The sequence below is a fragment of the Silene latifolia genome, chromosome Y, assembly GCF_048544455.1.
Source record: "Silene latifolia isolate original U9 population chromosome Y, ASM4854445v1, whole genome shotgun sequence".
Classification (NCBI taxonomy): domain Eukaryota; kingdom Viridiplantae; phylum Streptophyta; class Magnoliopsida; order Caryophyllales; family Caryophyllaceae; genus Silene; species Silene latifolia.
The window spans coordinates 474,589,801-474,605,247 of record NC_133538.1 but is presented as its reverse complement, the minus strand read 5'-3'; the positions used below and the strand labels follow the sequence as shown (position 1 = coordinate 474,605,247).

The window sequence follows — 15,447 nt, the reverse complement described above, 5'->3', positions numbered from 1 at the left end:
CTGCGGCAGTATGCTGGCAGCGAAGTACTGCTCCGCAAGATACAAAATCTCCTATGAATAGCAAGAAGGTTGACTTCGTCACCAGTCACTACTCCCTCAGACTCCGTCCTGGAAAGGCCAAGGCGATCTAGATAGGTTCCACGCCACCCCGAATGAAATTTAGGTATAGCCGTATGGCCTCGATCCCATCCTCCAAGGGCAGAAAACTCTTCGGGTAGAGGGCAGATCTCCCCCTCGGGAAAAGCAAAGACATGGTTCAGAGGATCCCAATAGCTAAGGCAGTGCTCCAACAGCGCAGGTTGAAGGGGGATCTGGCGTAAGGGGAGTAATTGCGCCAAGTGAACGGTCTTTAATTCTTGTCTCTCCGCGCTAGTAAAGTCGGTCTCCCATGCTCGCATAGCACTAACTAGATTATTCATAATGATTTATGTTATTTGCACCAGTTTGAGGGAAAAGGCAGAATAAATTTGGCAGTACAACTCTTCCTTATATATAGGAAGTATAAGGGAAGGAAACACCTAGGAGGACACTCCTAGGGTGCCGTTTTTTGAGCCGTGTGGGCCTTGGGTCGCGCGCCTCCTAGGCCCGCCCCAGCTCACACCAGTCTTTGGCATGATACATCGGGTTTTAGCACATCTATCGCGTTTTGGGGAGCGCCGGAACGGCTAATTTACATTTTTACCCCCAGCAAGTCAATATTTGAACTAAAACCCGTGCACACTTACGGTTTTGTTTTCTTTTTTATTTTGCGGTAGCGGGCTACGCCCACGTTCACGAATCATATAGTATGTCTGAGTCGCATTTCATGCTCACCCATCAATCAAAAGTTTCAACATTCAAAAACTTTCAAAATTTCAAAAACTTTCAAAATTTCAAAAACTTTTTGGGTCGACGACCCAACATTCCGAGTGATGTCAAATTCAAAATTCGGGTCGATGACCCAATTATTCAAAATTTTCAAATTCAATTTTCGGTCGATGGCCCAATTATTCGAAATTTTCAAATTCAATTTTCGGGTCGATAACCCAGTATTTCAAATGATTCAATTTCAAGATCGATGATCCAAATGTGCTTATGTGATGATTATTGCTAGTACATTTTCTATGTTTTAAATGTAGCAGGATATGCTTCAACATATGCTTCAACTGGGGGCTCTAAAGTCTTCGACTTTAGAGCCATTGCAAACTGGGGACTCTGAAGCCGTTGGCTTCAGAGACCATTGTCAAGATGAAATGGATGACATCCACCGAGAATTCAATTCAATTACAAGAGTATGAAATGGAAGAATTCCTTAGCTGAAAGCAAATGATGAAAGCGACGGCAACCTCCTCGGAAAGTCCCGTCCCATTTAGACAAGTGCCAGCAGATGATAAATTTTGGGCCAATGTCAGTAGATGATGAATTTTGGACATACGCCAGCAGATGATAAACTTTGGGCTGTGTCGGCGATTCTTAAACTACGACGCGGTTTGATTCCGTCAGAAACGGATACGTAGGCGCCTAAGGATAAGGTTCAACCCACCATTTATGCAATTCATGGGTCGATGACCAACAATGATAATTCGACGCAATGTAAGCAAGAGTTAATCCCCAACGAAGTTTCGGTATGATCTCTTCTTATGGTCAAGGCGAGCTTATATACGCAAGTCTAATGGACTATAAACGACCAAGAATCCTCGGTCGAAAGGGACCTTGGGTATACTTTGACTTTCGCCTTGTCCAAGCCTCGGTCAAAGTGGGGGCTCAGAGATACCCGTATCCGTCGATATTGGAATTTATAGAGAACCCGACAAACACCCGATGATGATAGGACACATGTATTCTTTAGTTGTCATTGTCATTATTTGGAGCTCGTTTTACGAGGTAGAATGGGCGTCGTCGATGAAGTATTCTATTAATTTAAATGATATTTAAATTAACATTTTTAGTGAATTCATTCTGTTAATTTAAATGATATTTAAATTAATGTTTTTAGTGGGTTCATTTTGTTATGATATTTAAAATTAATGTGTTTTTGAGTGAATTCATTTTTATCTAGTTTAAATGATATTTAAATTAAAGCTTTATTTTGAATTTATTTTCTTAAGTTATTTTATTGAAAATAAAATAAATATTTGATTTGAAAAATCATTTTATAAGTATATTTGATTTGAAAAGTCATTTATTTCAATTTGTTAATTGGTTTGAAAAATCGATTTTAAAAGCGAAAAACTCGTTTTGCATCGTGTGTTTTGAGCTCGATTTTAGCTCGGTTTTTAAGCCCGTTTCCTTTGCGAATTGGCACGAATCTCGAGTACACTAACCCACCTATACCAATACCCATCAACCCATGTTCGAACCCCCATACCATGGCCCAAATTCTCGTTCAAAACCAACCCCAAGCAGCCCGCATAAAACCGCAAACAGTCCCCTGTTTTGCGAGCCAATTCCCGAGCCCAAACCCGCTTCAAACACTACCAAGACCCGTACCCATTAACCCTAACCCATACCCTAGTATCCTACCCATATTATCCTAGCTTGATCACCAAGAAATCCCCCAAAACGAACCCTAGAAACCCCTCCCAAAGCTGCTGGACAGCAGCTATTTCCAGCTAGCCCGATTGCTCCTTCCTCCCTTTTAACCTATTTTAAACCCTTATAAATACCACCCCTTCACCATACAATCATTCCTGGAAGTTCTCCATACATCCAAGCATCACATACAAGCTTTAAACCTCAGAAACAAACCCTAAACATCCTCCAAAAACCCTAAACAAAACCGACACACAAACTGAAACTGTTTGTGTGTCTCCTTCGAAAACCCTTTCGTTCCTCCATCAAATCACCATAAAAATTCGAGTTTCTTGTTCCTAATTAACCACATAACATCCATCTACACATTAGACAAAGATTTACGAGCCGAATTGACCTTGAGAGCACACGAGATCCTTCGAAAAACAGAGTGAAATTACATTCTGTTTTCGCGGTTTACTCTTGTCTGTCCAGTTCTGTTTGTGCTCGTTTTTCGTGCCCATTAACCCAAAACGAGCCAGGTTTGCTTTAAGATCCTTGTTCTCCTCTCTTTCTAGTTTCCAAAACATCTTTCGGATCGAATTTTCGTCGTGAAACGAGGGAGATATCACTGTTTTAAAACTGCTGTCCAGAAACTTTCCAAAACGCGTGTTGCTTTGTTACTTCGTCGACGACGGCCTCTCGAGATAAAATCTACCATCGATTACGACCCAAGACGGTGTCAACGATACATGTAGGTTGAGGGTGCATCAAATCCCCTTCTCTTCTCTCTTTTTATTTCGTTTTTTATGCCCTTTTTTATTGTCTTTTTTTGTTTGTTTTTCGTTTTAATTATCGTTTGTTTTAAATTAACTACGAAACTAGTTAGTCCGAGTATGAGTTAAAGTACCACCACGAACACCCGCGTTGACTTGAGATGGGAAAAGAAACCGCTCCTTCTGTCGGTCGTACACCCCCGTCTCATTTACATATCCTCGTGTTCAAGGTAGGGCATAAATAAAACAAGTTATCTAACTTCGATCTTCGTTTTCGACCCCTTTTGTTTCGCCAAATCGATGGACCTTAGGACCCGTTGCATGTTAGTTTAACTTCTGATTGCTAACCTATGACGTAATTAGATGACTTTAAATCAATTTAATAATCTAATTAGACACTTTAGGTGGCTTCGACGTAAGTTATAAAATCAATCGACGATTTCTGTAAATAATTGAATGCATCTATCTCTTTCACCTAATTTCTCGCTAGTATAAGAGTGCGTGATTAGCACCTTCTTATTGACACTCGATGAGTTAAATTAATTAGCGAATTTAACCTAATTGGACCCTTTAGGCCGTGTAGAATGCACCCTTGCGCGACAATCGATCAACATCGTTTTTAACTCGTTTTTCTAACTTGTTTTCGATTCCTTTGCGCAATCATTCGATCTAATCAATAAATCTAACTTAGGAACTAGGTTGGCTTTGGTTGGGCCGTGGTTGGCCGTGTGTTTGGCCGTGTGTTTGGCCTTTCCTATTTCGTTTGTTTTTGCATCGTTCGTTCTTTATTTGTTTTATCACTTGTAATTAATTTATGTTTCTTTGAGTCACGTTTTGTAATATGTTTGTAATTAGTTCTCCTTTTTGAGTCAAAACCTTTTCTGAAAACCTTAGTTTTATTTGGTTAGACGGTTGTTCCCAATGCTTGTAGGAGCGTAGTAAACCGCATGTTGTTTAAAGCAACATGGCCCGGTTTATGCTAATGCATGCTTTGGTGCGTAGCCCAATGTCTAATTCGATGGGATTAAGTGAGAGCACGCAACACGAGGAGGGACCCACGGCCGTGTGTCATGTAGGCCGTGAGTCACCTCCCCCTTGTGCGCGGTTTTCAAGGCCAAACGGCCATGTGTGTGGTCGTGTGTCGTTTCGTATGTAGCATTTGTATTTAGATCGAGTTGTATCTTTAATTTGTTGTTGTGTCGGCATGAAATGCCTGGGTTGTAATAGGTAGATCCCAACGGCTCCCCCATTCCCCCTTAAGCCTTGTTTGTTTTATTTGTATGTTGTTAGATCAATCAACCCACATGCTAAATTACAACTTTAACAAAGTTAGTTTAGTTGCATCTAAAACGACATAGAAACTGTTGTCACATGATAGGGTTAAAATAACGTTTGCATTACATACATCGCAGTAGCTATGACCTTGTTTGAAATCCGACACTTGACTTAGTAGAGGCCGTTATCGACGGGCGGGGTTGGGTGTCCTTATGGGCTTCCCAACACGTACCCTCACCCGTTACTCAAGATCTATGGTTTGTGGATCCGTCTAAATACCATTGGATTACGAGAGTCATTCAATTCGAGTGATATAGGGTACAAGTCTTTATCTTTAATCACTCGTAGTCGATTGGCTTTATGCTTTTCGATGAAAGGTGTAAAGTTGACTTGAACGGTTCCAAGTTCCCAAAAAACTTGGTGGCGACTCTAATTTGTCTTAATTCGATTCGAAAGAACCTCGAGTCGATTATGCCGGGTGTGGATCCCTCGGACGCAGTTCCCGAGGGCCTTGTCCACAATAGGTATATACACTCAATTCTCAAGCTAGATACACCCCTGTTAATTTTTGTTTGGGTAGCTAGTGTAATACTCCGTATTTATAAGTCTTGGGGTACTCTATCGAGTAGGCCTTACTCTGTCGAGTAAGGGTAAGTTGCGAAATAAAATAGTTTCTGACCTGTTGGGTACTCGATCGAGTAGATGGGGCACTCGATCGAGTAGGGGGGTACTCGATCGAGTATCCTTGGGTACTCGATCGAGTAGCCGGTTTTACGGGGAGTTTTCTCGGGTTTTATTAATTATGCGATTAAGGTATATAAGCTTTGTCGTCATTATTCTAAATCACTTTTGCAAAACCTAAATTACTGTTTAAGAGAGAAAGCAAGCAAGTTGTTCATCCTAATCGCATAATTAGCAATCCCCGGAGTTTGGAAGGTCAGTTCTCGTCGTTGGTTATACCGTTGAGTTCCTTGCGTCGAGGGTAAGATCTATGTACCCTTTTTATTGTCTTTCCTTTGTTTTGGTTAAACCCTAATTTAGATAATTGGGGGTTTATGTGTAGTATGTGATTTGGTAGCCTTTATATGTTGTATGATAGGAGGAGGGTTCATAGAGGAAGCTTTTTGATTCAGCAGTAGAGACCGTCTGATTGTGTGCTTACCAGGTAGGATTTCCTACTCAGTATTAGTCCCATAATGGGATGATTGTTGATGTGTTGTGGTTGATTGAATAATATAGTAATTGTAATTGTATTGTGACGGTTGTGACGGTTGTGATTGTGATTGCTGTCTGTGGTTCTCGAGGCGTGTCCTCGGCTGAGTGGGGTCACTTGCGGGAGTGGCTTCACGCCCTAGTTTCGCCTTCCGTGGAACCCGTCACAGAAGGGATGTGCACATTAATGGACAGGGTTATCGCTCACTATGTGGAGCGGGGATTTGGTGGGTACGGCCGGTCCCCCATCGGTGGTGGTCCAAAGGGACGATCGATGATTGAGATGATTGGAATTGGTTGGTTGTGTGTGTGTGACAGCTTAAGTCGTCTGTTTATCTTCTTGTTGATATATGTATTGAATTGTGTGATTAGTACTGACCCCGTTTAAATGTTTTAAAAACTGTGGTGATCCATTCGGGGTGGTGAGCATTATTGAGCAGTATGATATGACGCGTATGGAATAGCCGGGATGAGTCATCACGTGGCAGTTAGAAGTCTTCCGCTGTGTCAGACGATGTCTAGTAGCTTTGATAGTTTTAGCAGTAGACCGTCTGAGAACCTTGTAATTCCTTTTATTAGTTTTGGTTTTGAACATGTAATCACTTAAACTATAATTACTTTAAAAGTACGTTTCTTTATTGTCTTATGATATTCAGTACCTCGGGCAACCGAGATGGTGGCATCCTTATACCTGAGTGGTCCTGGTAAGGCACTTGGAGTATGGGGGTGTTACAGCTAGATACAGTTTGAAATGCTTCTAGAAACACACATTTAGGTGGCTATATACACTTTTTAGTCCATTTTTTATATTCGTCGCTTACACACATTTTCATAATTTTTTGTGTCACTAATAGTTCTATTTTCAGTTGTTTCATATCCAAGTATGCCAACTTGGTGCAATGGTTGTGTTGTCAATCTTCTTGATGAGGATCAACAAATCGTTTCGTGCCCTTTATGTCGTGAGAAACAATCACTATGGGTTTCGTTTTCTCCGTTAAAGGACGTTATAGTGACTGGCCGTCACTATCAAGCATATGATTCTGTGTTTAATAATCAAGATCTTATGCATAAAATCTTCTCTAAAATTGATCTTCATGAAGATAAAGCACATATGGCGCTCGTATGTCGAAATTGGGCTCAATCAAGCTTTCGATACACCCAAGTGCACCTGGTGTTAGCATGGCATATTGGCTTATCAGTAGACATAAATGATGTGAATGGTGTTCGCATTATTCGTAGGGGTCCTAGAATAGTCTTCCAAACATGCAAATGTTTCTTAACGGAGGATATGATTGCCAAATTCTTAGTGCATTTTTAGCAAGCAAAAAATCCATCTCAGAGTACTCATCTTAATGTTCTTGATGATGTTGCACGCGCCAAAGTGAATGAGTCGTTGCATGCTTTAGCTGCTTCTAGTGAGGAACGAGATAGAGCCATTGGCATTGCTGCGGACTTACTAGTCACTCGTGAAAACATATCCTTTCTTGATTTACCTTTGATGTTGTATATATAGCTCATGTGTTCCCACTATTTGTAATTAGGGTTTTGCTTGTTAAGGTTTTAACGTGGCCCTTTAGATAGCTGTCTACTTGTTTATTAATTATAATCTGATGTACTGTCAACCTTCTTAGTTTAACATTTTGTATAATTTTAAATTTCATGTAATCCCTGTACTTTATTTTCAATATGGAATGGTTCACTTTTTCTATGAACTTGTTATGTATTTCCAAATGCAATGTTCTTTACTTATGAGTTTTCATTGACTTTTACATCTGTTATACTTCCTTCTGTTGTTACAATTTTATTTTGTTACATTTTTTAGGATACCCTGCCCCCTACTTTTCTTTTTGTATTCTGCCGCTCTTAACTAAATACACTTTTTGATGTTGCTAGACACACACCTTCACCTAGCTAGATACACTTTCTCCCCTCTCCATTACTAACGAGTTCCGCTTTAGTTAATACCTAGGTACACATCTTTAATCAGCTGCATACACTGTTTTAGATCTGGCAGATACACACCTATAAGATAAAGTTGGCTAGATAACCTTTTCTCTATTGATTTGTTTTAAGATACATACACTTTGTGAAGTCACTAGTTACACATCTTCGGTCTGCTACATACACTGTTTTGCCAGCTAGATAGACTTACCTTAGTTCTGAGATACATGACTTTTGGCAGTTACATACACTTTTCTAAACTGCTAGACACACATATTTCATCAGCTACATACACTGTTTGAATGTGCTAGGTACACAACTACAACATAACGCAACATAATCTGGAGATAGAAGGTAAACTTGGCTAGATAGCCTTTACTCTGTTTATTTTTTTCAAGATATATACACTGTTTTGAGCTGCTAGTTACACGACTTTGGGCATATACATACACTGTTTTTTATCTGATAGATATAGACCTACAAGACAAAGTTGGCTAGATATCCTTTACCCTGTTGATCTGTTTTAAGATACATACACTTTGTGGAGTCACTAGTTACACATCTTCAGTCTGCTACATACACTGTTCTTCTGGTAGATAGACTTACCTTAGTTCTGAGATACACGACTTTTGGCAGTTACATACACTTTTCTAAACTGCTAGACACACATATTTGATCAGCTACATACATTGTCTTAATGTGCTAGATATACAACTACAAGATAAAGCAATATAATATGGAGATAGAAGATAAACTTGGCTATTTAGCTTTTACCTTTTTTTATCTGTTTGAAGGTATATACATTGTTTTGAGCTGTTAGTTACACATCCTAGGGAAGCTACATACAAGGTAAAGAAATTAGTTGCCGGGTTCACGACTTTGGGCATTCCCATACACTTTCCTACAACACTAATCTCTTGTTTTACATATACAAAAATGATGGATTTAACGATCAGCAATCATGGTGCGAGTACAAGCAAAGAACAAGCTATTACTGAGGCAAAACTATGTAAGAGAACCACTAAAAGGAAGAGAAATGATGATGATGGTGGTGGACATTGTTGTCTACGGACTCGTATGTCTCCTAAAATGCTGATGTCATTTATCAACAGTGGTTTAAGTGAGAAACAAGTATCTGATATTAAAGACATGGGATTTGGTGGCCTTCTCACTCTCAAGACAGATATGGCGCCGGGTGCTCTTGGTCATTGGCTTGTTACCCGTTTTAATTCTGCGTCTTGCTCTTATATGAAAGGTCAGTTTCATATAACAGATGAAGATATTCATTTGACGACCGGTATTCCAATCAGTGGAAATGAAGTCCAAATAGCTTCCTTAAATGATAAAGATAAGGATTTTCTTGAGTTGAAGAGTAGTTGGATGAAACAATTTGATAAAGAACCAGGCACAGTGGAGACTAAGGACATCCTTAGTTTGCTTATCACGCAAAAGGAGGGCGGGGAGCAGTTTAAAAGGAACTTCATTGTATTTGTTGTTTCTACTTTTCTTATGGGTGTAAAGGGGACCCTTGCAAGTCTTCGAGTCCTGAAATGTCTTAAGGATGTTTCATCTGTTCAAACGTTAAACCGGAGTGGGTTTACCGAAAAACAGTTTATTGAAAGTGTTGACTCGTGGAGAAGTTCGAAGAATGATTGGTTTGGAGGTCCCATCATGGTTTTTGTCTTTTGTTATTTAGATAGGGTGTGCTACAAGTTTTTCTCAGTTCCTCATGTCTTCCCCACGCTAGCAAATTGGACAAAAGTTAAAATTTCAGAGAGGCTTAAGAATGAGATGCAAGATGGGTTTGGAACAGGAGCTGTGCTTCCTCGGATTGTCAAGGGTGTAGTTAAGGAAATAAGTTTCATTATTCCATCAAAGAGTGCTCGAGTATTCTAATCAAAGAAAAAACAGGAGTCCGTGATGAACTCAAGGCTTCCTCAAAGGTCTGGTCGACCGATACTAAGCGGATAAATGCTATCAAGGTTACGCGAGACCGCAACTATTCTTGCAGATTCTTATGCAATGTTCACAAATTCTTTGGAAGCAGCCAAAGTTGTTCACCCTGACTCTAAACTTTTACAACATCTAGCTTTAATGGATGAAGCTCTTGGTGCATGCTGTCCTTCATCACAACCAACAGATGACACTGAAAAAGATAAAGAAAAGGAAGCAGTTTCTAATTCAGATGAACATGACAGTCAAAAATCTAATCTATGGTCTAAGCTAAATGGCAAGTCATTTGAATCTGAAGATGAGTTGTGGGCAGCTGTTGTAAAATTAGAAACTGCCTTGGGAAAACGACCGGTTAATGTTCAAAGTAATGTTAACAAGAAAGGGAAATCTACTATCGGTTTCTGCCAGTCACAAGAGGAGTTGTGTGAACCGTTGAATATTGATAAAACAGCTAAAGCTTCAACTTTGTTCCGTCGATCACCAAGGTTTACACACCAGTCCCCTTCATGTAAACTTCAAAGTTCGTAACCACAACAAGTTGTTGAGAAAAAGTTACACGAGGATGGTTTACACATTGCGACGAACATATGGAGAGTAATGTTCAAGAAATCAAAATCGCTTAACCGCTTCGATTCCAAGACTCCACTCTCCGGACTTGCCAAAGTCAACTTCTCCTATCCTTCGGACTCTCACACAAAAGGACTTGTTTGAACCGCTGAATTTTGAGAAAAGAGCAGAAGCTTCAACCTCAATCCGTCGATCACCAAGGTTTACACACCACTCCCCATCAGCTTTTACACCACCTTCATTCAAACTACTAAGCTCGAATCGAAGAAGATGTTGTTAAAAATATGTGTGATGGTTTACACGTTGGAGATGAAAACGTTGTAAAGAAAGCAAAATCTGCTAACCTTGTGGATTCCATCATGGTGCGTCCGAAGAAAGCGAACTGCTCCATCCGAAAAATTGTCTAAGTCAACTTCTCCTATCCTTGTGGAATCGAGTCACAAAAGGAGGAGTCCAACCGTTGAATGTTGAGAAAATAGCACAAGCGGGAACCTCATTTCGTCGATCGCCAAGGCTTATACACGACTCCCTACCAGTGTTTACTCCTCCTGTGTGTCCATCACCTGATCCCTTGATCCCAACTGAATTCCCACTAGTTATTAGCTCAGAATCACAAGAAGATGTTTTGCAAAAGATCGTTGATGATGCTTTAAATATAAATGTAAATGTGGAGCCACTTGAAGTTGTACCACTTTTTTCTTTGCCCCCGATGAACCAACAAGGGCTAAGAGGGTTAGAGTTCGACAGAGCTTTTCGATCTCCTTTTCTTCAAAGAAGTATCGACTTGACTAAAAGGTGAATAAAAATGAGAGAGAAGCACTGGACTATGTATTTTCAGAATTTTCTCGATGACAGTTTTGTACGGTACTTCAAATTTGTTGCTAGATACATTCCAAACAATTCTTCAATTCATATTTATAGTAAGGTAGATACAATCATTACTTTTCTTAATTTATTTTCTCATTTCATTTTGATTGAACCATTATGTATGCAAAGTGAGATCCTGTTCAAAATTGGTACGGACATTTCATTATTACTCGAGCAAATTTGAAGATGCTAGTATCAGGTGATATAGTGCCTAAACAAGTGATACATGCCTGGTGTTGCGTTTTGAATAAATGTGAAACAATTAGAGCACATACTTCACCTTCTAGGTTGTATCTCCCACTGTCTAGTGAAGTAAGTTCTCAAATTGATGACAATTTTACGGGGGCATCTTTGGTAAGTATTTACATTTGCTAACCTTCTTGTATGGTTTTATGATATAGACATTTTTTAAGAACAAATATTATACAATTGCAGATCTTTGTACCTATAGTTTCTGAGAAGCCATTTGCAATGTGTTTCAACTTCCTAACAAAGAAGTTGGAAATCTTGCATTTGATGAGGCCAGAGATGGTAAATTTTGCACCAAGTATTGAGCCTACGGTATGCGCATTTCAGCCTACTTGTTTTGTTGATGCTATCATACGATATTAATATTATTTGCATTTTTGAGAAATGTTTGAATTTATATGTCCTATGCAGAAAGACTTTGTTATTAAATGCTTGCTCAAGAAAATGCCGTCTATAGTAGTGTCAGTGACATGAAGCCGAGGAGATTATTCGAGGTCAAATCTTGGTAATGGAAGTGATTCAGGAATTTACCTCATGCGGTTGTTGGAGAAATACAAAGTAGAAAGAAGGACTTGTGTGTTGGGACTCCAAGATGTAAGCTGCTTTACAATGTTTTTCCCTATTTATTTACTTGTATGTATATGAGTAGTATAAATCAATGTTCCTTGTTTTGTAGAACAACCAAGTTAAGGTTTTTGGTACAAGGGCATGCTATGAGTTGTTGTCTTTTGCTGGTAATCAAGACTTCCAAAATCTAAGAAAGAATCCCAGAGGTGCCACCAAGGATACCCATCAATGTCAGTTGTTAGACACAGAAATATTGGCTCGGGTAATCAATGCCCGCAAGGATGACAAGTAATTTCTAAACTTTTATTACATATTTGTTTGATTTTTGTTTTAGAAGTTGTGCTAATTGTATTGGTTTGTAGGTATTTGGATGAGATTATCGTGGCCACTGAATGGATGAATGTCTGCCGAAAAGCAATGAAAAGTTTGCAAAATCGTCAATGGATAAGGGATACGGTTAGTATATAAACATTTTTCATTTAATCGACCAGATAGGTGATCAAAATTTTGTAACAATATTTACATTTGTAGGTGATTGACATGTTTGGTGTGATGTGTACATATAATCGACCAGATATTCTGTACTTGCCTTCAACTGTGAGGGTATGTATCTAAGTAGTACATTTTGAATTTACTTTTTACTTTTCCCTTTTTTACTTCATTTTTGTGAGGAATAATATGTCATCTCAACTATGTTCCAAAAGAAAAAACAGATGTCATATATTTGTTAGTATAGTTTATTAACTTATTTTTTTAATTTGTCAGTATGCTAAGCCACAATTAAAGGTTAACGAGGTAAACTTTGTTTGGTGCCCTCATCTTAAGATGCACTACACGCCAAAAGATGGAGCAACTATTGAGAAGGTAAAGTTACTAATGTCCAAACTGTGATAATATATGCATAAAATACTAATTACCATGCATATCCTAGTTACTTACCTATGTAAATCATTTTGCTTTTATGTAGGTTTTTTTCACAATCGGCAAAGATGGTAACCATTGGTTAGCTTGTGTGTCTGATCTCAAGGAGGAGAAGAACTACATTTTGGACTCTCTCAAGAAATATAGGAAAAATGATAAGAAAGCTGTGGAGGAATATAATACTTATGTGGAGGATATTGTATGGTCGCCATTTTTTATTTTAATTCAGTCTAGAAGTCACAATCTAAGATATTCATACAAGTATTTTTGTTGATTGTTTGTTGTTCACAGATAGTCAATGTTGCAAATCAGATACCGAGCACCAATGGTTACAAGCGCGTCAAGGCCATCAGTTTGTTTCCTACTGAAGTGAAGGATGTCCCTCAGCAAGCAAACACGTTAGTTTGTTATATATTTTTGTGTTATTTTTTGCTTAATGTTAATTATTTTAATATCATTTTCAATATCATATGTTGCTTGAATAGTTTTGACTGCGGAGTATATGTCATGAAGTTTCTGGAAGGTGCAATGTTCAATACAGATTTGTGGACGGACAAGAAACATTACAAAGTGAGTTTAATGGACTTGATAATTCATATATGTTTTATCTTAAATTTTCTGCCATTTTATCTTAAATTTCTGTCATTTCTGTCCCATGTTTTAAGAGATTCGACCAGCTTTACATTACCTGTTGTAGACGGACTGTAATGATACCCTAAATGCACCCATGCTAAACCGTTATGTGGGAAATGCACCCTGTCTTTAAGAAAAGCACATTAGCGTTAATACACTCAGGGAAGAATTATGGGAACAACTTGAATATCCCTAGTCCAGTCAACAGAATCACTAACAATGAAGACTGCTTGGACCCTGGTGGAGGATATGTACTTCTTTCGGGCTGCCATTTTATCTTAATTTTCTGCCTTTTTTGTTTTTGTTTTGCAGGACTTGATTGCTTATCGTCGACAAATTATGTTGCAGCTGATAAAATGGGAGAAAAACACTTCTCAGGTATCCTTTTTCTGTATTTTTATATGTTTGATTTGTCATCTTAGGAGTCGTTCAGGTTGGTACAGTTTTTTTAATTGCTAGATACACTCCTTCAGGTAGCTACATACACTTTTTTAAATTGTTAGATACACTTTTTAAACTAAAAAAAAAAAGTCAAAAACTTGAACAAGGGGTAGTTTAGTCATATTAGGTGCAGTAGCAGAATTAGGATTTTGTAGTCAATATTTTTTCATTGTTCAGGGAGATGATCTCCCATGATAGTCTCTCGTTCCGCGTTATGCTGCTTGTAAGTTATAAGTCTTAATTCCGTTAGTCTACTGAAAGACGTATCACGTTTGAATTATTGTGTCGGAATGCTGTAATTAATTTAATGGTCAACTGAAAGGAAGAAACAGTAGGAAGGAAAAGAATAAAACTTCAATCATGAGGTGATGAGAAAAAGAGGGAAGAGTGTGAACCTTGCGGTTTTCTGAGATGCCTACTGTCAGCCAGCAATTGCGCTTACGCTTTTTGAGTTGTAATCTTTATAAATTAAATATGAAGTTCCGTTAGTCTACTGAAAGACGTATCACTTTTTTCAGGTTGGCTACATTATGTTTTTTGAACCGCTAGATACACTCGTTAAGATGGCTACATACACTATAGTCTGTCACTACATACACCTTACACTTCCATATGTTGCTTTAAAATAATTCAACCTCATGTCATTCTTTTTTTAATCTCCAGGCGATTTTTCACAATGGTTGATGATGAAGATTATTGGATCATTTTTTTTAATCAAGCCTCATTTCAAAGGATTCGGCATCAGTTCACATTTTTATTTTCTTGCAAGAGTGGTTGTACTTTGAAGAGGTTGATTAAGTCGGGGTGACTTTTGTCTAGTATTTCACATTTTTTAGTTTCCTTGTGCTGTTTGTAACGTTTCAAAGGAAATAACTTGGAACATCTGTGGGCAATTAGATACACTTGTTTGGACTGCTAGCTACACTTGTTCGTCTTGCTAGATACACTCCTTCGATTTTTAGAAAAGGATGTTCGATACAAACGCCATCTTTGTAGGAGAATTCAGAACTTTTTGTCCATTTTTTCATCTAAGAATATGAAAAATTTAAGACTAAATTTATATAAAAGAGATGATGTGTTTTCCTAGTTTATATAAACAAGTATACAATGACGCATTGTGACCATACACTTTTCCGGACTGGTAGTTACATTCCACGAGTCCATAATAAAGAAAAAAAATGATTTGGTTGGAGTAATTTGATGTTCAAGAGTTCATTGAAATGATGTTGCATCTTAAATTTTGGCTTTTTCAATTTTTCGGAATCCTATTTTTTTAAACTGCTAGTTTCACTTGTTCAGTTGGCTACATACACTTTGTTTGACTCCTAGTTACACTCCTTCCGCAGCTACATACACTCTAGTCAGCCCACCTCCCTATTTGAATACAATGTATACACTAAACCCCTCTATACTCCGTCAATCCATAGTCAGTATAAAAACAGTAAAAAAACAACAGCGTAAAAACGTAAATAAAAAAAAAAGTTGGAAGTTTATACAAAACCAGTCTTTTCATAAACTACATAAACCAAAAACCCACTGAAATAGGTTTTTTAAG

General features: G+C 38.3%; 1 protein-coding gene and 1 long non-coding RNA gene across 2 annotated transcripts; both read left to right on the top strand.

Annotated features, from left to right (window-relative positions):
- Positions 1–12,276: 12,276 nt before the first annotated feature.
- LOC141627447 (uncharacterized) lies at positions 12,277–12,745 on the top strand. Its single transcript, XR_012537010.1, has 3 exons — positions 12,277–12,353; positions 12,429–12,500; positions 12,663–12,745. It is a non-coding gene; the product is annotated as an uncharacterized LOC141627447 (long non-coding RNA).
- A 70-nt stretch (positions 12,746–12,815) lies between these two features.
- Positions 12,816–14,633, top strand: LOC141632982 (uncharacterized). The gene is made up of 6 exons (XM_074445480.1): positions 12,816–12,827; positions 12,865–13,017; positions 13,110–13,216; positions 13,304–13,388; positions 13,764–13,829; positions 14,556–14,633. The coding sequence occupies exons 1-6, from the start codon at positions 12,816–12,818 to the stop codon at positions 14,574–14,576; spliced, it is 444 nt and encodes a 147-aa protein (XP_074301581.1). The 3' UTR covers positions 14,577–14,633.
- The last annotated feature ends 814 nt before the right edge of the window (positions 14,634–15,447 follow it).

Coding starts and splice junctions, on each gene's coding strand:
- LOC141632982 (XM_074445480.1), top strand. Junction 13,018..13,109: donor ATACTTATGTGGAGGATATT/GTATGGTCGCCA, acceptor TGTTGTTCACAG/ATAGTCAATGTTGCAAATCA. Junction 13,830..14,555: donor GGGAGAAAAACACTTCTCAG/GTATCCTTTTTC, acceptor TTTAATCTCCAG/GCGATTTTTCACAATGGTTG.